The sequence below is a fragment of the Myodes glareolus genome, chromosome 11 (assembly GCF_982192425.1).
Source record: "Myodes glareolus chromosome 11, mMyoGla1.1, whole genome shotgun sequence".
NCBI lineage: Eukaryota > Metazoa > Chordata > Mammalia > Rodentia > Cricetidae > Myodes > Myodes glareolus.
In genome coordinates this window covers 76,375,376-76,399,978 of record NC_142036.1, presented here as the reverse complement: position 1 = coordinate 76,399,978, position 24,603 = coordinate 76,375,376, and the positions used below count along the sequence as shown (strand labels likewise).

Genomic DNA, 24,603 nt, shown 5'->3' with positions numbered 1-24,603 from the left:
CCATGATTAGAGAACGAAGATCTCAGGACTTTGTACTATGAGACTATTAGTTGGATAAAGATATATAAACCCTTGAGAAACTTGAAAATATAACAATATAGATATTTTCAAAGCAATATTTAGCAGACCCCAAAGTTCATGAGTATGAAAAGATTTAAGAAGGATACATGTCATTAGTAAGTATCCTTACAGTGTTTCAAACCATAAATTTTAATCTATTTTTGTAACCCATAAAATTTAAATTTTATATAATACATCAAAATGAAGCCAAATACATAAATACATGCTCTTGTCCCTGCAACCTAGGAAGTTATGACCTTAATCAGTTCTCGCTTTACTGGCATAATGGCATAAATCTCTTTTACAATATCATAGTATTATAGATGAATTTGTCTAACTCTGGCAGATTTTTCTACAGGTTGATCATTTTTGGCCTGTGTAATACATAGCAATAAAAATGATGATTAGAAAAGGAAGTCAAATTTATCATGGCATAATTGTTTCATTAAGATGTTATATCAGAACTATAAAAACTCATTTTTTCAGCTAATACAGGAAATAGAACAATTTTCTTCTTTTCTGTTTTTTCTTTCTAAAAAAATTTCATACACATATATATTATATATTTAAATATTCTTTCTCATTAACTGACTCCCTTTTCTCACCCCTCCTGGTAATCTCATTTGTTTCTCTAGACATATTCAATTCTGCCTTCAAATTCCACATATGATACAAGATATTATAGATCTATATAAAATCTAGGAACTACACATAAGAGAAAACGTATCTGTCTTTTAGAGACTGTTGCACCTTGCTTAGTATGGTTAAATCTGATGAAAGGTTCCTCAGAAGACGGAGTTAAGAATGACTGGTAAATGTTCAATGGTGAACATCTCTAGCAAACAGAGACATATCAATCAAAACTACATTAAAACTCAATTGACACCAGTAAGAATGGCAATAATTAAGAAAAACAAATAGTGACAAAATGCTGCTGAGGATTGAAAGGGGTAAAGGAACTCATTTACAGCATCAGTGGGGATGTGAACTAACCCAAACTCTATGGACATCGGCCTGAAGCATGACTCAGCTACACCACTACAGGATATCTACCCGAAGGATATCCCTTCAACATATCATAAAGATAACAACACAATTTTTGACTAACTGGGAGTATGGAGAAACAAAGTTAAAATAGTATATTAAATCTAATCGACTTTGAGAAAACAAAAGACTGTCAACTAAAGTCATTTCTCATGGCATGAAACCAATAAATTTACTATTAGTAGGCATAAAAGTATCTCAAAACATTTTACTATTATACTCCAAAAATTACTATTATTATGCCTGCTATTAGTAGGCATAAATGTTTCTCAAAATATTTTAAACAAGAGCAAAAGGCAATGAGATCATTTATTTTTAAAATACAGTTTATGTAAGATATAATCCTCATATATATGAACTCTTTTTGAGCACATGCTCTATATAGGTTAGTTTAAATCTACAATCCACAATGTATACATATAATAAACATACATATCATATATGTGCAATGTTTTATTTTTAAGATAATTTTATCCTCCAGCAAAGCATCTATTACTTATTCATTTGATTCTGGACTTCGCAAATGCTAACCATTCTACCAACAAGCTAACCATCCAGCCAAGATTTTACTTTGATATGCACAGTCTTTCCATGCTGTACTTTCTGCAAATGTACATGATACACCAGAGATGCCTATGGTTTGCTGAGGACTACCGCAATCATTGCACTGGGCATACATAGTAAAATGATTTCAGCCATGCTAACTAACAGTCCTATCATTTCCACCACAACTTTTTACAGCAAGAGCACCTAAAGTTTACACTTTCGACAAATTTTTCATATGCAATATTAACTATAGTCTTCATACTTTGCAAGAAGATGTCTAGATTTGTTTATCCTGCTTATCTGCGTATTTGTCCTGACTTACTTCCCTCCCTGTCCTCTTTTCTTATCCATGGTAACTAGTTAGCCTCTCTCCATTTCTATATATTTTACCCTTTTGAGGGTCCACCAACAAGTGAGATCACGCAGTGTTCTATTCTCTGGGTTATTTCGGGTAGACTATATCCTCCATGTTTTCACAAATATCAGCTTTCCCTTTTCTGAGGGATGGGTGTCATTCTATTGTCTGTACTTTTAATCCAAATATTCTAAATAAAATATTTATACTGTGATAGACACATTTAAAGTGGCATTCTTAAAAATATTGATTTTTTTACAGGTTTTCCAATGATAGAAAACTAAAAATGACCCTATCCTTTCCAATTCTTCATCTTCTGAAACATAACCTGAAGGATTATTATGACTGACCTACCTACAACAAATCATTTTAACATTTCATAGTCAATTACAATGTGAGTTTATTCTTTATTTAGTCATGGATGTAGAATGGAAATATACAGCATATTTTCCTGTACTTAATATTGTTTGGGTCTTGGCTACTTAGTTTTTCTTTAACTATCTTGAATACAATCAAAATAACATTTATAGATTGGATGTAGTATTTGATGGAAAATAAAGTTAATCCTGATGTTTAGGACCTTTGAAACTGAGTGGATGAGGTTGTTATTAGGATGAAGAAGATGAACTGGTAGACTAAGTGCTTCAGCCAGGTAGTTAAAAGTTGTATTTCATTCTAACATACAAATCGGACTTAGACGTAGAAAAACCCAAGTAGCTGAAAGATGCAAACATTAAAGAAGGGTATCTAAAGCCATGATGCTGGGTAGGGTTACAAGCAGTAAAACTGAAAAGAAAAGAAAAATAGTTCAAGACCTGAGCCCAGAAATGACAAGAATATAGCAAATACAATTGAGGTTGCAGTCAGCAAAGCAGAGTTTGCAGCAGGAAAAACAAACAAACAAACAAAAGGGTCTTATAAGAGGCAATGTTGAGAACCGCTAGCATAGAAAGCTGGGGCTGTGCTGGACGGATCGGGTTAAAATTCCATGAAATAGGTTCACAAGAGAAATGGGAGGAGAGCAACATGAAGCTGCACAGGCATGGACTGGCGATGCTAACAGCATAGCAAATGGATGGAAAACAGAAAAGGGGGGTACGCCTTCTGTTCTAAACGCAATGGAGAAATCACAGCATGTTACTGAAAGACTATGTCTTAACGGTGTGAGAAAAGAGGAAAGAATGGAGAAGTTGTGGGAGGAGGTAAGATGAGAGGGAACCTAAAAACAGAAGCTGGTTTATTCTAGGCAGAGATGTTTGCCAAGTCAAGAAGACAGCAAGTATAGCTGAACAGAGAGGCACACACCTGTAATCGTACAGCTCAGGAAGTAGAGGCAGGAGAGGGGCTAGACTACTAGGTGCTCGCTGAGGTTTGGTCTCAAAAAGAAGAGGTAAGACTCTCATGCAGGCTCTGAGTCCTGCAGCAGCAGTCTGGTCTCACTAGTTTAAGAGGTTTCTCAAACACTTTTATCTTCCTATGAAATGAGACATAAAGTCATCACTGAGGATGGCTAGAGGGGGTTTTGCGATTCATTATTTCAAATGAATATAGAAACATTGCCCGAAAGAATAAAGTTTGTGTTACCGTGCCTGCTTATATCCTAGCTTGTGTTTCTGCTTCTACAACGATCTCCTGATGTGAATAGAGGCAGGCGGAGCTCACACTGGCCTCTAGTCCAGAGGAATGAAGTCGGTCTAGCAGAATTCAACACCTGCTGTCACTCTCACCCACAGGCACATCTACAGACCAGAGCTAGGACTTTCGCTAATTTCTCTAATACTTAGGCACACAATAGTTACCTGTTTTGACATTAAACAGAATTTAGAAAATATTCTCATTTCCTTTAACTTTCCCATATCATCTAGTATTCCTATCTAACTAAATTTATCTTGTACAATAAAGTATTCAGTATGATTTTATTTTTATCAGAGTAATTCAGGAATCAATTTGTCTCAGTAAATTTATGTTCACCGGGTCATAGTCAAACGAAAGAGATTTTGTCTTTGTCTTGTTATGGGACACGATCAAATATAAGTCATGCGAAATCAGAATTTCATATATTATCACAAAGTGATGAATGTAAAATTTTAGTATGATAGCAATCAATAATATGTGCACTTGTTGAAAACTGAAATGAATAAAACACGGCCTCTAAAAGACACTTTTAGTAGAATACACCACTAAAATGTTCTGGTTTTTTAATGGAAACTGCAAGTATATGAATTAAAAGTTAAAATCTTGCCAAGAGCAGTACATTTATCTCCACAGCTAAAGGAAATCAAGAACAAGACTTACAAATGATCGTTTACACAGTTCCAAACCCAGTTAATTGTTTAATAGACTATACTTTCTTTTCATTGCTGGGGAGGAGTATTTCCAAAGCTCAGTGTCTGGAGATCCTGCCAAACAGGACTTAAATATGCATCATGCATGCAGTTAACTTACTCCTGAACACTCCTGCTAAGGCTCCACGCTCATGACCACAGTGCTGTGCATTTGCATATAAAACAGAAATGAAAGACACTAATGGAGCCTTCACTTTCAAGAATCAATAATGCAAACAAACTCACGTTTTATATGATGTTTTACTATTTCAAATTCTTGTCACTACATCAAAAAAGTTATACTGGTTATCATAATACATACATTTCATGATGTGGTTGGTCATCTTTCTTTTATTGGTACCTACTCCACACTCTTAATAACTATGAGAGAAACCACAATTAAGGATACTTTTATAAAAGTGAAATTCCAAGAAGATTTTGACATTGACTAAAATTGCCTAACTAGTAAACCGCAAACCTAGGTTGAAACTGGTACAACAGCATATCTGCCTCTCACCTCTGAAGAAGGTATCGAGACACACTGGAATAGTGCGCTACTCCACAGCCACAGTGCATTGTACACATGGCATGTTTTCTTCGTGTGAGTTTGGCTTGTAGTAATTATTAAGTGATTTGGCTGTATCATAGCAATTCATCTCAGCCTTTCTTGTCTTGCCTAAATTTGTATATCTCAGGATTATAGCCATCCATAACTTAAAAATAAAAAGCAAAATCTGACAAGGCTAAACTAAGAAGTTCAAAATCGGGAGGGTATTGGGAGGAGGGGAGGAAGTGGAAAGAGTGTTTTCAAATTTATTGAAATTTTTAAAATAATTAATAAAAAAAATAAAAAATAGAAAAAAATCATTTCATATAAATAATCACAAAAGATAAATCAATTTTGGAAATTAGAGTAACAATATGAACACGGGACACACAGTACCAACTTGCTCTGAAGAATTTTCAGAATATTAATTAAAAATATATTGCCCACAACATATGATTATCTATAAATAATGGATTAATATGGCAGTTTGATAATCTTTATCTAAATTCTAAGTACTTTATTTCCAAACTAAAATTTTTAAGTAATTCTACATAGTTACAAGACAGAAGTCAGCAGGCACATTCATTACTAAGTTGACTGTGACATGTCATTCTTATTTTGTCTTACTATTTTCTGCACTAATCTGAAAACAGAGTTGAAAATTCCTACTAACCCTGACATTTTAGGAATTGCTATCAGTAATAGAAGCCTAGATTCTCATGAATCTTGTGTTGATAACCATTCAGGAACTTTGGATTGTGTGATTCAGAATTCTAAAGAGAAGATCGTCACTTTCCTCACTAATTTTCAGAGACAGAATGAACATGTGCATAGAAATTCATAGTATGTCTCCTCAAAAGGTAGAATTCAGAACCCTCCAATAAATAAAAAAATAAAAAATTTCCAAACCCGAAATTTCTTCAAAATATTCCTCAAGCAGAATTGTGTTTATATTATACACCTTAAGTGGCCTGTTCATACACCTAAATTATTTGACCCTATTATGTGGTATTTCTGCTAATTACTAATACCATATTCTGAATAATATGAAGACCCTTCAATAAAAACAGTACTTTTAAAATTATAAAATCAATATTATTTTCAAGGAAGCAATCTGAATTCAAAGTTGAATACACTACCAATAAAAACAGTATTTATTACAATTTATTATTAAGTAATTTCTGTGATGACCCACAGAACTTCAAACCTTTTTCTACTAAGACATATATTTTCCTAAAATTAAAAATGTTATTCCATTTCCTAAATATTTACATTATGAAACCACTGAACATGTAATATTAATATGTAATAGTAACATAGTATTACTTCTTAATTCTGTAATAAATTATATATATACATGTGTATATATATATATATATATATATATATGATATATACACACACACAAACTTCAGAGACTAAATTAGTAACTAGGACAAACTCCACAATGTTAATTTGAACAACCAAATATTTTTACAAAAGTTGAAAGTAAGGATTTATGAACTAAAAAGGCAGTCAGAATCATAAGCCACCAAGAGTGGACTCGTTAGCAGCCTCTTCTTTAGCACTACAAATCTGAGCCTCCCAGTGCCTTCAACACGCCATCTGAGATGTATGCCAACCAAAGCTGTCACATATGGCATATCTACCTCATTATCACAGTTTGTGTTTTCATAAGTACTGCTGTTCTGCTTTTAAACAAGACGTCAAGTACACAAACACAGCTAAAAATGGATAAAGAAACAAGATACCTTTTCTTTATCAAAATAGCTAAGTAACTCAGAAAAAAACTAATTTTGAATATTACTATGAAGAAAACATGGATGAAAATAATGAGTCATATAACATAAATACAAAACAGTCATTCTACAGGAAGATTTTGTTAAAAATACAAAGTTTAAAATTATTGCAAATAATACAAACCATAAAAACTTTTATCAAAACAATTGTATTTGCAATAAAATTTGTACAGTCCTGACCCATATAATTCACCACTTCAGAAGCAAGGCGTGCCATCATTCTACATTATGAGAGCATGTCATAATGTGAAGAACAGGAACAAGAAAAAAAGTTAAAGCTTCTTTAAAACATTGAATTAAACCTTGAGTTAAACTACTGGTATTATTGAATCTAAAATAGCACTTAAACAAAGATTACACACTGAATATTTTTATTTTCAATTCCCAACTGGTGCTTAATGTCATTTCAGATGTTCAATTTTTAATGTTGTTCTATAAAAGTAGCCAATAATTTCATGAATTTGTATAAAATTATAGATTTTTAACTGAATATCCGGTGAGAAAGTGTCATATTTCCTACAGTCATTCTAAAACCATTTGACATTGATAAACGTATCCATTAAGATTAATCTTTTATAAACTTTACTTACTAAGGGTAAAAATAATAATGCTAAATTTTGGTAATAAAATTCTAAACAGAACAAGGAAATTACAGAAAAACCACAACAAATGAATAAATCAATTTTTATTTTCATTGTCTAACACACTACTATTTCTGTAATATGCCACAGCTTTATTGTCTTAGGGGCATTTAATTCACACATTTAAAAAACAGAAAGCACACATAAATGTATTATTGAGTAAATAATTAAATTACATCACCCTAAATATTATTTGTAACTTTTCACAAGTCAAAAAAAGTTAGACAGGACTATAATAAAGCAACTTAAGAACTAAGGGAAATGTTAACACATACACAATTTTTGCAGTTGTGTGTCAGGCAAACCAATTAGAGAAACTAGCTGGTCAGTAATTTTAAACATGTGTTGGAAGAGAGAGCAACTTGTTGCTTCCCTGCCACTTAGCCCGGAAATAATCACACAAAAACTGTATTAATTATATCACTGCTTGGCCCATTAGCTCTAGTTTCTTATTGGCTAACTCTTACATATTAATTTAACCCATTTCTAGTAATCTGTGTATGGCCATGTGGCTGTGGCTTATTGGCTAAAATTCCAGTGTCTGTCTTCAGCAGGGCTCCATGGCATCTCTCTGACTCTGCCCTTCTTTCTCCCAGCATTCAGTTTAGTTTTCCCCCGCCTACCTAAATTCTGCTCTGCTATAGGTCCAAAGCAGTTTCTTTATTCACTGACAGTAATCACAGTATAGAGAGGGATATCCCACATCAAACATGTGACTAGACAAGATCTATAAGTACACGACTGTCAAATACAGACCTGTCTCCAGAGCTTCACTGCATGCTTGCAAAACAGTTTTCAGTGACATTTGCTTTTCTTGTTTTTAATTCCAAGTTGGTACATAATTACTTCATTAAAGACAATTTGCATTTCTTGACACCTCTTTTGTGTGCCCCACTCCCTTACCATTGTCTTTCCTTTCTAAACAAATTCACCTCTGATTCTGCCTGGAGCTCTTAGACAGAAAACCAAGCTCTTAATCTCAAAATGAATTGTTTTCAGACAACTTCAACAGTCCTTAGCACAGAGTTTACGGAAAGAAATATTTATATTTACACAGACAGATTTTAAATGGTAGTGCCACTGTTAGTCATTGGATAGACACAACAGGTGCTATTTTTTCAAATTTTTACCTATGTTTGCTTTTTATATGTACTGCATTGCTTCTTACCCATACAGTTATCTACAGTGCTTTCCCAAAACCACCAGTACCACCCATAAACAGCCAAAACAAGAGGTTTCATAGTACTTCTGTGTTCTAATTATACTACCCACTGGCAAAATCTAGCTCTTACCCAAGAAATGCAAAATTGCTCAGATTTCTGGATATCCCAGGATTTTCTTTCCATATTTCCATGTTTATGTATTTTCAGTCTCTTTGCTTCAAATGAGCCTTTTAACCTTTTCCATCAAGAAACTTAAAATCTAACCCTCTCACTCCAGTTAGCTTCTCATTGGAATCTAAAGACTCCTCCCAAGTCCTTTTAATGGGAGAGGGAATTCAACTTCACAGAATTCTCCCAGTAGACAGTTGCCAAACATTCCTACAGTCATACATTACTGATATGTGTTTAAAAACATTGTTTTGTATCCCACTGGTTGAAAATAAGATCAACAAGCCATCATATACTTAATTCCAACCCAAAGAGGGCACACAAATGTCTATCCAAGATATATATATATATATATATATATATATATATATATATATATATACACATCCTGAGAGGAGCAAGGGACTAACCAGGTAAAGCCATATGATTGGGGTTTTAACCCACTATTCTACAGTAGCTTTTGGTTTCTTGGGTTTTTTTTAATATGTAAAAAAGTATTTAAAATTAGGCTAGCTGTTAAATCTTAGCAATTTCATTTGTTTATTGTGCCAAAAAGATGACTTAATGAACAGTGTTGCATGTTCTTTAAATTTTAAATGTTGATAAATTATTGAAAGACTGAAATATTGCAAATTCACCTTTTCTTGGCTTTAAATTTAAAAAAATTAATTTACAATACTATCTTAATCGTCAATTAAGTATAAGTCCAAATCAAATAAATCTATATTCTATGGTATAGCTTGTATATATTCTTCTTAATTAGCAATAAAAGTAATCTGACCAGCATTATACAGTGATATATTAAATTCCCCCAACAAAATTGCATATTAACTTTCTCCCTAAAGACAGATAAGAACACATGGAATGACATCAAAATTACAATATTTAACACTCACATTTTTTTATATTTCTTCATTTTATTACATTATTTAGTTAATAGAGATGATTTCCAAAGTATAATAAAAAAAATCACTTGGGGCCATGCGGTCTCAACTATAAAGTGGCAGAACTACATAATCTTACATGGTTACTTTCAAACTCTTTGTTAAATATATCTAATTACTTTATGTTGCTTAAATCAGCTTATATTAAAGGCAATCTCCATTTCAGATATGGCTTTGAAGTGCTCTCGAGAATGATTGATGTTAGTCTCCTTCACACAAGACCACCACATACCCAAAAGAAAGTAAGACGCTTCTCCCACACTCCACTCTTCCTTCTTAATCCTTGCCAATACCTGGCATATTAAAATCTGTTCTTCTTCTTCCTGGAATTTCTGAGCTCAGGATTTAACTCTCCAGAAATGTAGATTTTGCTGACACATGTACATATGGAAAACACACATACCACACACACCCCTCCAAGGAACGCTGGAAATGTCAAGAAAATACTAAGGATGGATCACTTTCTATATCAACCTGCGGATACTTCATTCAGGAAGTGCCTATCCAACCATATATCTGTCTGTCCGTCCGTCCATCCGTCCATCCATCCATCCATATTCACCTACATTTCTAGTGTCACCAGTGATTAAAACACGGGCCTGCATATTGGCCACAGCAGCCTGCAAGAGGGATGACAAAAATCCCCACCAACAAATAAACTTCTGATGAGTGAAGACAATCACTGAAATCCTTTGTTTAAATTTAAAGCGGTATAAGAGAAATCTTCAAAATCCACATAACTTTCTTAAATAACAATGTTAAAAAGTACTCCTTAAGCATACACCACAGGAATGTGGCATAAGATTGCTAATTGGCAGGAAAATGGACAAGTTAATGGGTCTTCAAAAAAGAGAAGAATATTTCAACTTATACCTTATTGAGTTAATTTGAACTTACATTGCTTTATACTTAATCATATTAATTTTCTTAGTACTAATAATAAATCCTTTTTAAACCCTTATGTTTACCTACTAAAACTTGAAACACTTAGGGAAGTTTGTTTTTTGTTTGTTTTTGTTTTTATAAAAAGTTGCAAAAAGCATGAGCAACTCACCTAATCCTTGGAAGCAAAGCTTGACACACAAAGTCAACATTATGTTTTAGTTTTGTTTTTTTTTTAAAAAAAAAAAAGCACAAAAAACAACTTTACGAAGAAAGCAAGTAACTTCCCGCTTTAGAAGTCTAGCTACCCTTACCACACTGCCATTCTCAAAGAGTATTACTGTAGGCAAACAGAAAACAGTTGGTGTAGATAGTCGTTTATAATGTATGAAGTATCTTCATGTGCACGAGGACAGGTAGCACTGCCACTAGACCTCTTCAGGAATAAGCCAACTACAAAAATACTGCTCGCAAGATAACCCTACTGAGTTTCTAATCTTGGCTCTTTAAAAATTAGATGTAGCCATTTAAAACAAGGCAAAAGAAAAACAATATATTTTCTCGGTCATATTCAAAAAGGAGAAAAGACAGAGCGAAGTAAAACAGTAATGTTCTGACTATAAGTCACTAGCAAATGGGAAAGCTTATTCCAGCACGGTTACTGCAGGCCTACACAGAGGACTTCATTGCTCCGGACTTTCTCAGGTCTAACTCTAAGCTCTGAAGGACAGTCAGCCTAAGTTCCCCACTTTCACCAGATTCCAAACACCACCATTGTCCCAAACCCTTGAAATAGAGAACTTTAAACTTATTACAGTTATGGCAAAGACTCAACAAAATATGAACAATTCAACCCAAAATTTGGTGGCAATAACAAAGCACAATTTTTTAGCATGAAGTATTATGGGCCTAGAGTCCTTTCAGGATGCTCTTCAGTAATCCCAATAACAGAACCGAATAGCTATCTACACCTGTACTCGTGGGAAGCATTTGCTACACAGAACAATTAGCAACAGAAGAGTCCAGAAAGACTATATACAGTGAAACCAAGATAGTTGGGTTTTGTTTTCTAATTACTTTTAAAGGTATTTCGATGATTTTCTTGTTTGTCATTAGTACTAGAAAAACAAAGTCTTATTTAAAATATATAATGTAAAACAAGCCATGTGACACACTCTCCAAATAAATGCTCATTTGTCGGCATCATCTTTTGAAATAAACCAGCATTTAAAATGTGAAATTGATCAAAACTGAAAAACTATAGTTCTAAAATATTTGTTAGCAAATAAAAAAAATAAAAACAGGTCCTTTATATTGTTTTGTGCTATTGAAATAGCTACACCATTCCTCCCTTCGATTTTTCCCCACAAAGAACAGAGCTTAAAATGCAGTCAACCCAAATCTAATTCCAGAGCAGTGAAGTATTAATTTAGATGAAGACCACTTTCCTTAAGAGCACACTGAATGAGTATTTATCACAACACAGGGTTTGAAATCTCAGTTCCTGAGACTCTCCCTATGAACTGCATTATGGGCCTTCAAAGTAAAATGAGAGTCAAAAATCTGCAAATGTAAGGAGGCCTTATTTCTCGAAACTTCAGAGAAAGTTATGTGCACAATTTCAAAAGAAAAATAATATCCTCTAAAATAAAAAAAATTGCTAAGGTCTCAGAAAAAGTTACTAAAAAATACAGATAATACTAAACAGCAAAACGGAAAGTATGTCCACAAATAAGAAAAAATAACAATGATTTTAAATATGTGCTGAGTAAAAGTAGTTCAAGAATGGCCAAAATGTATTTTCCACAGTAAATAATCCTACCTGAATCATCTTGCTCTTAACATACTCAAGAGGCTTTCACTTCCTACCTGGTCCTGTCAATGATGCTGACAAGCCCTGCACGAAGCAGATCAATGATGGAACGCACACAGTTTGTGCATGGTCAAGATCTGTCATGGAATGATGTCCATATCATAATTGAAAATTCCCAAATACTGAAATCATCTAAAATGTTATCAGCAAAAAAGAAGATAGTATTCTTTTTTGCTTTGCAGTCTTAAGATGTTTACTCTTTCTCTGTTTTCATCAAGTCCTTGAAAATCAAGAAGGAAGTGTGTGAAGTGATCAGCTGTCAAAAACTAATAGTTCATGATATCAAAATTGAGAAAAGAATGTTGGTGGAAAGAAATGAATGGTATATTTCATCAGTGTAAATTTAAAACCTTATCATTCCTGAGTATCAACAAGTTACAGTCAGTATGTTCCCCCAAAAAAAATCATATTAGCAAAACCAACAGAAAGTTTGGGGACCAGTTCCTCCCTATGTTCTTTAAGAGTTTTTTCTTTCTGTATTTGTATTTCCGCTACTTTTAAATGTAACAGTATCTTTGCAGATTCTGGGTGGATGTTAGAACAGTTTTCCATTCAGAGGCCTATGAAGGAACAGGACGGTAATAAGATACTGACATTTACTAATATGTGTGAAAGCCCGCAAGAAATTTCTATGGATAATATATAGCATATGTAAGTCAGTACCTCAGACAGATTGAAAACTTTAAAAATGAATAAATAAATGACAGACAACTGTCTTCACGTTTTGTTGGTATGGATTTTAATTTTCTTATAGTGCAATGTGGTACAGAACTATCTCTGCAGAACTCATATTCAGATATGACATCTTACAGGTGTTTAAAATAGCTTATGCTTGTCTTGTTAGAGCATTTCAAAATACTTTGTAAAAGTACCTTTCCTAATGCCCTCAAATCCACAAAAGATATGTCTGAAGTTTACATGTGCTAACTTATGAACAAATAGTCAAATGTGAACCTAAGATAATAATTTAAAAATGATTATTTTTTTCTAAGGACAAGGTTTTCCAATCATCCATGGTTTAAAAATGCATTTGCTGAATTAGGAAGTTAAATGCACCTATTTATTTTTGTCTGGACACCTAAAGAAAGCATGGGTCCTTTTTATTATTTTTTTTTGAATTCCATTAGATCACTGGAAAATCTTTTCACTTACAAACATTTTTCTATTATACGTGTCAGAATGCTGCATCTTTAAAAATGAAGAAGATGGGAACTCCAACGACACGTTCATAAAAAAAAAAAAAAATGAAAACTATTGCTTCATCTCTGGAATGCCGCGATCTGTGCCCTGACTCTTCGGTCTCTGAGGGTCAGGTTAATTAAGCTGCACCGCAGCTGCAATGCACTGAGTCGACCACTGCTGCGGCTCCCACCAGTCCGCTCCAATTACCTGCAGTATTCCAGCACCGGACAAGTGACAACCAACCACATCTCTCCAGCCACTTGTTCCCTCTGGTCTACTGATAAATGGTAGCGCAAACCAACCCCTTTCTGAAGAGTGCAGAGCGGAACGCACCTGCTGCAAGCTGCAGTGATGAGCCCCGGAGAGATGTTTGTCAGTCAGATCTCCGCAGATGTTGTTTAACTTTCTGCTAGAGCTGTATCCAAAGATGGAAATGAGATGGCAATCAAGCACAAATCCCCACCACCTTCGCTCCAGCCTGAGACTCAGAACTGCACTTGCTCCTGAGGCTTGGGCTTTAAAGCTTGACTAAACAAAAAGCAGCTACGACTGAACCCCATAGTTTTATAAAGAGGCTAAAGTTTAAATTACAGGTGGTATAATGTGCTCGATAAATGATACTTGCATAAGCTAAATTAAAATAATCATCTTATTGGCTATAGCAAAATAAGTAATTATAATGATATGCAAGTGGTTGACTGGTGGTTTATTGTCAGGGGTTTCTAGCGATACCACAAATTATTTAGCATTTCTATGTCATGGATCATCTTTTCTTCCTGGTATATTAATATGAAGCATCCTCAAATCACACATTCAACTATTTCATCAATTCTGTTCACTATTCCTGAAATCATGTGGCATGGTGTCTGCAAGGTAATATTGGATTATGCCTTATAAAGTCACATATTTCTAATGAGCAGTTTCTAAAACAGAGAAGGCTTAAACAACACATTTTAAAGTGACATTGTGCCATAAAACTCATGAAAACATCAATACTATAAGTTAAAGATTTCTTACAGTCTGTTAATGCAGTGGTAGAAGATCCAATGACAAATGAAATAAAAGTGAACAGATAAAGAAGACACCTAAGGCATGTTATGCTAATTCATATTTCTAGAAGTCCCCAGCCACAAAGTGTTTGCATTCATGAGATAACATGAAAAGAATTATTATATGTTCATAAATATTATAGCATACCAATAATATTCTTTCACGTGTAAAGATTCCTACTGTTAAAATATGAAAATAAAGTATTAAAACGAGAATAAAGCAAAATTTCAAGCAATATTATTGTCTATGTGACCAGTATGTTTACCTTACCTAAGGATTTGGAAAGATGAAATATAAAGTCACCCACAACAGTAGATACTCTATCAAACATAAACATCACAACTTTAAGATGAGAGAAAAATACTTCACACACAGCAACTCTCTGGTACCAATAAAATCAGGGCAGCAGAGAGTAGTAACCACATTACACCAACCAACAAGTTCTGAGAGCAAAATAATTTATTTTCTCTATGTGTTACCATTCTATCAATGTATTGATCTTGCGTTATAATGTTTATCAATAAATTTCTAAGACATTTTGAAACTGAGATCAAAGAAAAATGTATGGCTTATAACTCTGAAGAATCTGCGAGAAAATGATATCCACAAGGTATTCATTACTAAAATCACCATAATACTTTTCCCTCAACAGTATAAACAAAACGTCTACTTTAAAATTTATTTTCTCAGTATATATACGTATACACACACACACATATATATATACACACACACACACACATATATACATTTCTTACATATTTTCAGCCCTATGAGTTAAATAAACAGCTGTATTTTACCCATGTCAAAACAAAATTGGTGCAATGCAGTTTCTTCACTAAAAGAATTTTAACTTACAGTCTGCTTTTCCACTATTAAAAATAAATAAATGGATAAATGACTTCTAATTTATTTTTTTAAAAAAATCACCTAAATTGGATATCACTGAAGTTATAATTTGATGAACCTAGAAGCAACATGCTCTAATTTTAACCTAATGTAAAAAGAAATACTTTATATTAAAATGATTCTGTTTTATAAGCATATATAGTAAAACAATACAGAACACACAGGAATAGATTCCAACATTATAGTAAAAGAGTCCTGTTTGATTGGCACATGGGATGTCTCCAGTGTCAAAAAACAGAAACAGATTAAGGGGTAGGTATTCTAATATTCAAGGCACACATGAAAATATTTATATTCTTTACTATTCCCAACCAATAATGGATGTATTCGATAAGTTTCCTTAATAACAAACTTGAACCCCGTATTAAATTTTAACAGATAAAATCAATCTATTAATGAAAATAAAACATCTTCAGATGACAGGCAAAAGAATTAAAAAGCAACACTAACCACCCTTCTGAGGATGGAGACAGTAATTCAACCTCTACAACAAGAAAACTGCTTTTTACCACAAGCAGCTCTATGTAACCTACTTATAAAAGAATACATAAATAAGTCAAATTAGATTTCTTTAATCAAGTTAGAAAAAAACTACATTCCTAAACACCAATGAAATGTCTGTATCCTGTAAGATTAAATCTTAGAAAATCAATATATAGAATGAATCTATAGAACACAAAGTAAAATCTACTTGTAGATCATTTTCTTCTGATTCCAATGATTGAAATGCACTTCTCAACTACGCATTATACAGTTCCCCTGGTCACTTCATACATGGCACACTGAAATACATACAATATTCAGCTGTGTAAACTTTAAATTCATACAATTTATTTTGTCGTCTTCAATTTGACTAAAGCTTATAAATCATTAATCAGAAATGGAGGGTTGCTTTATGATATGGTAAAGACACAATCTGACCAAAAAGACAAACACACCTATAGAAATTGTATTAGCTACGAATGTTTAGTATGTGTTCATCATTTGAGTTGAGGTGTATAAAATGCTCTATAGGTTATGTGAAATCTGCAGTAAACCTCCTAGAGAAAGTTTTGAAAATGACATCAGTAATTTTACTAAATGTTCAGCCATACACTTACATTTGACTTCAAATGTTAGGTAATCTTAGTAAATTCAGTAGTCTCTACAACTGAGATGCAATTTTACCCAAATATACTCTAATCAAACAGGAACCAGAAAAATGCTTCGCTGAAATAAACCCAGGAACATTCATTTTGGCAGAACACTGCAATCATAAATACATGTTAATGTGCCTATGGTTGTATCTATCTGAGAGACACAAATAGGGACAGCTAAATCATTGCAAAAACCTATAGGACATTCTTTGGAACTAACTCAACGGTCGGAATCACGGTTTATAATTTAGTTCATCTGGGAATGTGCACAGTGTCTGTCATGTAGAAGAATGGCAGAAAAAAAACCTCAAAGGCTTTTAGACTGACGACTGCTGAGACCCTAGATAATTTTACAGGTTCTAGTCAAGTGTGAACAGAGAGCACAGGGAAATAAGTCTATCTGAAGACTGTAGATGTGTTTGCCCAAAGAGCTAATTGTTGAATTAAAATCACATTTTCAAACAAACTATTCAGAATTTGTAAATCTTCTTAGAAACTATAGGGATTTGTCTTTTCCTTAAAACTGTAACATAGTATATATTGACTCCCACCTGTTAAGAGGCCAAGAAGAAGCCACCCTTTAACCGATGCTGTAACTCATACTTGATCAGGTTACGTCACTACACTTACAAGATTTTATTCAAAGCACTGCAGCTTCACATTTCCCCCCTCCCAAAACAATCTGGATACATATATCTATAAATAACATCTTCAAACCGTAAATAAAATAAGTAATTTCCAGGTAACAAGAAAAAAGATGTGAAAATAAGTGGACCAGAAACAAAAGATCTATTTCTTAGTGCACCCTTTCCAACACAGAGAAAATAAACTGCATTCAAATGAAAAGGCATTTAATTTGGTATTTGGAATATCCTGGCTAAACATCAATTTTCTGTAACACCCCTACATATCTGACAGTACCTCATGTATAATGCAGAGAAGCCTTTTCATTTCCATCTATTGACAGAGTGTTTAATTTGCCACGGCAGCTCTTCCTAGAACTATCATGTTATTAATTCTGCAATCAAGCTCTTTTGAGTGCTTTTATTTCAACTAAGTATTTTCACAATTCCACACTGATTTTTTATTATAATATACCTGTTCAATGCACCAGCATGAATATGCTAAACTTCCCAACTGCATCGGGAAACTTTCTGAGACAAGGAGAGGCACTGGCAAACTTTAGAGGGCCCCCGTATCTAACAGGTTACATGCTAGTTTAAAACATCATCTTTCCAAAAAGTACTGTGTTCCACTAGTACAGCATCAACCATTCCAAAACCTTCTCCAGTGAATGGTCAGTCTCCACCACAAATCACCAGTTGTGAAAAAGAAGTCCTCCAAGGATTGAGTCAGTGTCCATGCCAGTGTATGCTGTACTAAAGAGCTGCTGGGGATTTGGATCTATGAAACAAAACTGCTTTCTTTTCCATCAGGAAAAAAAAAATAATCAGTATAGCTCACCTCGGCACTGAATTAATATATTTTACAGTCATCTAATTAAAACAACCTCCCGAAATTACCGAGGGCTAGATCTAAGTCAAGCAAACAAGCTAATGGTATTTCATCTGGGCTTGCACCACTCCACTGTGACTCCATTACTTAAAATACATACATTGAGTAACAGAACGGGGGGGGGGGGAATGAACATGAAGAACTGTGTGACACAAAGGAAGGGAGCCCCAAAGTAAAACAAACCAAAGCAAAAAGACAAAAAGCAAAATCCCCACATCAAACTGGGGAACCTGCCGCAATCCAGCAGGTTACAGTACCACACTGTAAGGTATTTCAATCAAATACGGCGCTCAACACAAATCCTAAAACACTATTTTACTTCTTGCATGGCGGTGGAGGAAATTTCTTATCCCGATTACATTACTGGACTATTTTAAATATCTGGAGAGACAGCACTTGTCCTCTTCCCTTCATCCAAGGCCAACAAACAAAGCAGTGAAGCAGAAAGAGGAAGATAATGGATTCAGAAGTAAATGGTCCATTCTTTAAGAAGCCTCCCTACCCCCTCCTCTGAATTCACTACTAACTAACTGCCATTATAATGATGTCTGTAAACTTCTGAGGCACCACATCTCCTCATGCCAACTGTCCAGGTTTCTAGCTCTAATTTTAAGTTTTTGTGCTAACAATTAGCATTCCGAAACACCCAGAGAATTGTATTGCAATTCTCATACTCTCATATTGATTCACATACACAGTGTATCAATTAGTGGGGAAAAAAAAACACGAACAACAATGAAAATAAGCTGAAAATTTTTCCACAATGGATGCTAATGTAGTAACATTCAAATCTCCACCATTTAAATTTTTCTTTAAGACAACACACAGCACAAGTAGATATTCCATGTTTTTCCGGGGATTCATCAAACAATTTCTTCAGCATTTCACCTACCTGGATAAAAATCTTTGGACTTCGACAGCTTGATAGTGGCTCCAGTTTCTTTTTGCAATTGAACAATTGTCTGTCCTCCCTTCCCAATTATAGATCCAGCAGCATAACTAGGTATGAGAACCTTTAGAAAGTACTGGCCGTCTTCTGAAAAATGCAAAGAAATACATTGGATTAACATGATCATTTTAAACTTTGCATCCCAATCCACCCTCCAGAGAGACAACAGCAACTAAAGCAATGGGCAGATAGCTGCAGAAAACAGCAGTTAAAATGCTTAAGGAACGAAAACCACCAATTACACTGAAAAACAAGTATTTACAAAAGCCTTTCCAGTTTTCAAGATTCACATGCTCTAACAATTTGCAACACTGTAGAAACTGATGAGTAAATTCCAGTTGTTACTCCAAACCTGAAAGTCTTCCAAATTTGTGGTTACTATGGCAAAATGAAAGAAACTGACCCTTTAACAAAACTTCAGAGATTTAAAAGATGACAAACCTTCACTTAGCATGCTGAAGATGAGAAAGAAATCCAACACTGTAAATAGTGATCCGCTAAATTTTTCTATCATAGCAAGCATAAAAGACTACAATTAATCATTGACTATATCCGACTTAAAGTATACAAAACAACCGTCTTCCTGCAAAATAGTCCACCCAAACTGTAGGGTTTATTCTAAGCCTTGAGAAACTGCGGGGGTGGGAGGGGGAGCCTCAGTGTGGTGGACTGAGAATCTAAGTAATCCTGATGTATTTCCGTAGCACTTCTAAGTCTACTATGATCTCGTCTAAGCTCATTAATTAAAAGACCTTACAAAGAATCTTGCCAATACTAAAAAGCTTAGGAGTTATTTAGCCTAAATACACTCCAAAGTGACCAAATAGATAGTGCTCCCTCTCCAAAAGAACCGTAAACCGGAGAGGGGGGTCGATGAGCCATGAAAAAGAAAAATGAAATGTTTCAGAAAATAAAAGCCAACTCCATAAACTTTAGTTCCCGTCAACCTGATCACGTCTTAAATAGGAAACTTCTCGGTAAATCCAGCTCTTTACTGTGAACGAGTATTCCGAATTTTGCGATGTGCCACTCACAAGACCCCCCATCCATTTCTAACGTATAGGCTGGAGATAAATTCACCTCTGCTTCGATGCATTGGATGCATTGTTAAGATGACTCCAGTGCAAATGAAGAAGCGATAGCGGTCCCGTTATAACTCATGTTCCGAGGAAGCGCAGGATGTTAACTAACAAGTCACCGAACCAGACACCCCCCTCGTATGCATACCCTTGAAGACAAATCAATGCGATATTTGTACCGAGCATGTAAGTGCGCTCAGGGCATGCACTCAACAAGATTTTGCATACTACTTGTGGCCCAGAGCAAGGGGATGGACAGAGGCAAAAGTCTCCGGTGCCCCCAGCATCTGGAAGCCGCTACCCGAGTGCCATTTATTTATTTATTTGATCAGACTGTTAAATGCAGCGCGCATCTTCAGGCGGCCATCACCTCTCGCGGGGGGCGGCCTCGGGAGCGGACCCTGTCGCCGGGGCCAGCACCGGCTGGGGCGAGCGGGTCGGCTCGGAACCCCGGGTCGCCATCTTGATGAGACGGGGCCGGGGCAGGTGCAGGGGAGGGGGCGCGGGACGGCCGGCGGCGGCGGCGGCCACGGCGCGGGAGGGCGGCGGGGACGGGGCGGGAGGCGGAAGCGATACCCACCGCCCGTGTTGGTCCTCTTGGTGCTGCCGGCTTCAGGGGGCGCTTCTAGCGGCCTTTTCCGCGAGTCCGGCGGGTCCAGATCTATGGGAACCCCCGTATGGGTCCCGTTCTGCTGGATGGGAGCTGCCGCCATCATGCTTGCAGTTCCTGCCGCTGCACCGGGAGAAGCGGCTCCCTTTTGTTTTGGCTTTTTTTTTTCCTCTCTTTTTTTTTTTTTTTTGCGTTTGGGGTTGCTAAGGTTTTTTTTTTTTTTCTTTAATCGGATCAATAGCAGTCTGAGGCGGCGAGCAGTGTGGCTGATGTGCTCACTGGGGAGGGGGCAGGGCGCGGAGCAGCTGCAGTGCAGTGTCGGCTAGGAGCGGGAATGGAGGGGGTGTGGGAGCCGGAGGGTGAAGAAGGAGAAGAAAGCGGCGGGCAGAGCGGGAGTGAATGAGCGGAGGAGGCGCGGGCGGGCGGCCGGGAGGAGGGCGAGTGAATGAGCGGGAGGAGGAGGAGCGGCGGCGGGCGGCCGGAGCGGCGGACCCGGCTAACGCGGCGCTCGCTCCCGCTGCTGCCGCCGCCGCCGCTGCCTGGGCGCGTGTGCCGCCTGCGCTGCTCCGCGCCGCTGCCGCCCGCCCGCGCTCATCGTGTCTCCCGCGCGTGGGGGGCGGCGGGCGGGCGGGGGCCGCGAGGGGCCGCGACTCCCACACGCGCCGCCGCGCGGGGCCGGCCTCCGCGCCGGAGTCTCCGCCTGCGGGGGTCGCGGGCGGGCGGGCGCGCGCGCGCGGGGTGGCGAGCGAGCGAGCGGGCGGGCGGGGGGCGCGCGCGGGGCCGGCGGGGGCGCGGAGCCGGCCGGGGCGCTCCCGCGGGGAGGCGGGGTGAAAGGTCGCGGGGGCCCAGGCAACACGGCTCAGGCAAACGTCAGCGGCTGCCGCGGAAACCGAGGGGGTCCACGAAACGCGCTAGGCGGGGAGGCGGGGCCTGATGCGGGGAGTGACGGCGGCGGCAGCCAATGAGAGGCGAGAGTCGGAGGCGGGCGGGATCCTGGTCCAGCGGGGACTCGGTGACAGTTTGGGCTAGTCCGGGAAGGGCGTCTGAGTGACCGCGGGGAGGGGTGGACGGCTGGGGCAGGGGAGTTGAAGCCCAGCTGGGACGTGGAGAGTTGGGCAAAAGGCATTCATTAGCATCTCTGGGAAGGCGGTCTTCTTTCTCGCACTCCTGTGACACTGTCGGGGACTTAGGCGTTCTTGGCGCCTTAGGTGCTTTCGGGAGCACGCCCGGATTTTAAATAAATAAAGCGAGATGTGGTCTCCACGCAGACCCGGGAGGCAAACCAAAGAGGCAACAGCTGAGGGTGTAGCAGCCTCACACTGCGCGATTGCAGGCGTCTGGGCACCCACGATGTGCATAGCTTCAGGCGGCTTCAGGAACCTCAGCTTTCATGGGTCGGGGGGGCGGGGGAGGGATGTAGTGATGCTGGCATCCGCAAAGACCTTAGGGGTTACTTAATCAAGTCCTTTCTTTAATAGGTGAGGAAAGTGACTCGGAGACTGTTTTGTTCAAGGTCATGCATCAAGTTAGTAGTTTAATTAGATCCTGATGCTAGGTATCCAGGTTAGGGGGAAAACCCATGCCTCTGAAAAACTGACTTCAAACCCACTAAATCTGTTCTGACAGTGTGCAACGGGGGAAAAAATCCTAAACGTGTTGTCACTTGCTAAGTGTTTCCCAGTAGACGTGCTATTTATTGCACTTGGTACAGCCTGTAGTAGTACTGTCCTATTTTGTGAGGCAGTTTTGTTTTGAATGTTAGTAATTTATCCAAAGTCACCTAGTATTAAGAACCAACATGCTACTAATTCAACCTTGGGTCTTTCAGACTGGATATTTTGTCATCCTGAGCACTGACAGCTGTACTTAGAACCTCCGGTTATTTCCTGCTTAAAACATGGATTGAAACTCTGGACTCCCTTAATTCTTAGACGCCATACTTATGGTATATGTTCTCAAATGCACAATATCAGGCACATATTCACCCGACTGCTAGAAAGGAGATAATTCTTTATATTCTTCTCCAGAGAGCCTCCCTTAAAAGAGGGCTAAGCTAACATAAAAGGGACTTCAGTGTGATTATGTGGTAGCCTAACAAAAAAGGTGCTGCATCTGGTGCAGGGAGGAGAAAAAAATCAATCAGATAGATTGAAAGGAGGACTGGAAAAGAATACTAAAGCTACTCCTGACTCACTGCTGGAAGCACCGTGTAGGAGGCATGGGGATTTCAGGTGCTTTTGCAGTGATGCAAGCGATGGAGGAGGAAGAGATCAAGGACTCGTGTGGTTCATCAGAAGTGTAAAAAACACATTTGTCTCGAATGAAAATAACAAAAATGGGCTGAGGGTTGAAAGGAAGGGGAAGCGTGTAAGTCATATGTTAATAATGGTCCATGACCAAAAATCCAGAATTTCCATAATGTGGTAAAAAAAAGTGATATGCTTTTATGACCCAGACAGAGTGTTTATTTTAAAAAACCTGGATAAAATTATGGAGCTGGGGTGAAGAAAAACAGTGTTTGAAATAAGTATGTGGTAGTCAAGATAACAAAAGTCAGATGCCAGTTATTGTGCAAGTGGTGTTCCATGATGTGTGCACAAATATGTGAGTTTGAAATGGAAACTCAGAAAGATCTAGTATTTGGCATTAGATTTTTTGAGGCAGTGAAAAGGACAGATGCTGAACAAGAAAGGATAGCTCTAGATACCTTAAACCATGGCAGCACATTCAATAGAGGGGAGCATTGAACTTGGGAAAGCTTAGAAATTAACAGAATTCTAAACTACAAAATCTCTGAAGTAGGTTACAAAGTATTTACTATTGCCATGTGAAAATGCGCTCTCTAAGTCTATATGTGTTTGTCTTAGTTAGGGTTCCTTTTGCTGAACTGAAACATGATAACCAAAACAACCTGGGGATAAGTGGGTTTATTTGCTTACACTTCCATGTCATTGTCCCTCAGGAAGGAAGTCATGACAGGAACTCAAAGAGGGAAAGAACCCGGAAGCAGGAACTGATACAGAGGACATGAAGGGGTGCTGCTTACTGGCTTACTTCTGGCTTGCTCAGCCTGCTTTCTTATAGAACCCAGGACTACCCACCAGGGGACGGTACTACCCACAGTGGGTTGGTCCCTCCCACACTGAACACTAATTAAGACAATGCCTTATAGCTAGATCTTGTGGAGTAGACATTTCCTCAACTGAGATTCCCTCCTCTCTGATGACTCTAGTTAGTGTCAAGTTGACATCAAACTAGACAGTGCAGTGCATATGGAGGTGGAGTCATGCTATATTCTTATGGTAATCATTTGACCCTTATTACTCTCTTTGGATTTATTAGTTATGCTGTTTGTCACTCAGTAGAAACCAGTTACTCAAGAGAAGATTTATAACATGAAGAGTAAGATACCGAAATCTGGTTAGGAATGAGGATTATTAGCTACAAACTAATTGTTGAAGTTTATTACAAGGTTCAGCTGAATCACATACCATTTCTCAGTATACATTATGTATTACTATTTTTTAAAAAAATACTTCACACCATTCATATTATATATGTCTCTAAAAAATCCTGTTAAAACAGGAATAAAATATGCATATTACCTATTGTCTGCATTTTGTGTCACCTCAAAAAAAAAAAAATAAAAAGGCCAGGTGGTGGTGGTGGTGCACTCCTTTAATCCCAGCACTCAGGAAGCAGAGGAAGGTGGATCTCTATGAGTTCGAGGCCATCCTGGTCTACAGAAACAAATAAGAATTTCCAATTTATTAATACTCATTATGATAGACCTTTAATGGTACAAATAAGCTGCAAAAACATTTCAA

The 24,603-nt window shown here is 37.3% G+C and overlaps 1 protein-coding gene across 4 annotated transcripts in view; it reads right to left on the bottom strand.

The window, feature by feature from the left end:
- Nova1 (NOVA alternative splicing regulator 1) overlaps positions 1-21,346 on the bottom strand; it is a 122,822-nt gene extending 101,476 nt beyond the window's left edge. Inside the window, exons 1-2 of one of the 4 annotated variants that reach the window (XM_085697690.2) lie at positions 20,747-21,346; positions 19,031-19,174 (exon numbers count right to left, since the gene is read on the bottom strand). In XM_085697690.2, the coding sequence (XP_085553816.1) occupies positions 19,031-19,174; positions 20,747-20,882 (280 nt within the window). In that variant the 5' untranslated portion in view covers positions 20,883-21,346. Of the gene's footprint in view, positions 1-19,030; positions 19,175-20,167; positions 20,460-20,746 lie in introns of those variants that run through there. The other 3 variants (XM_085697688.2, XM_085697693.2, XM_085697691.2) reach the window with 3 other exon arrangements.
- Positions 21,347-24,603: the final 3,257 nt, after the last annotated feature.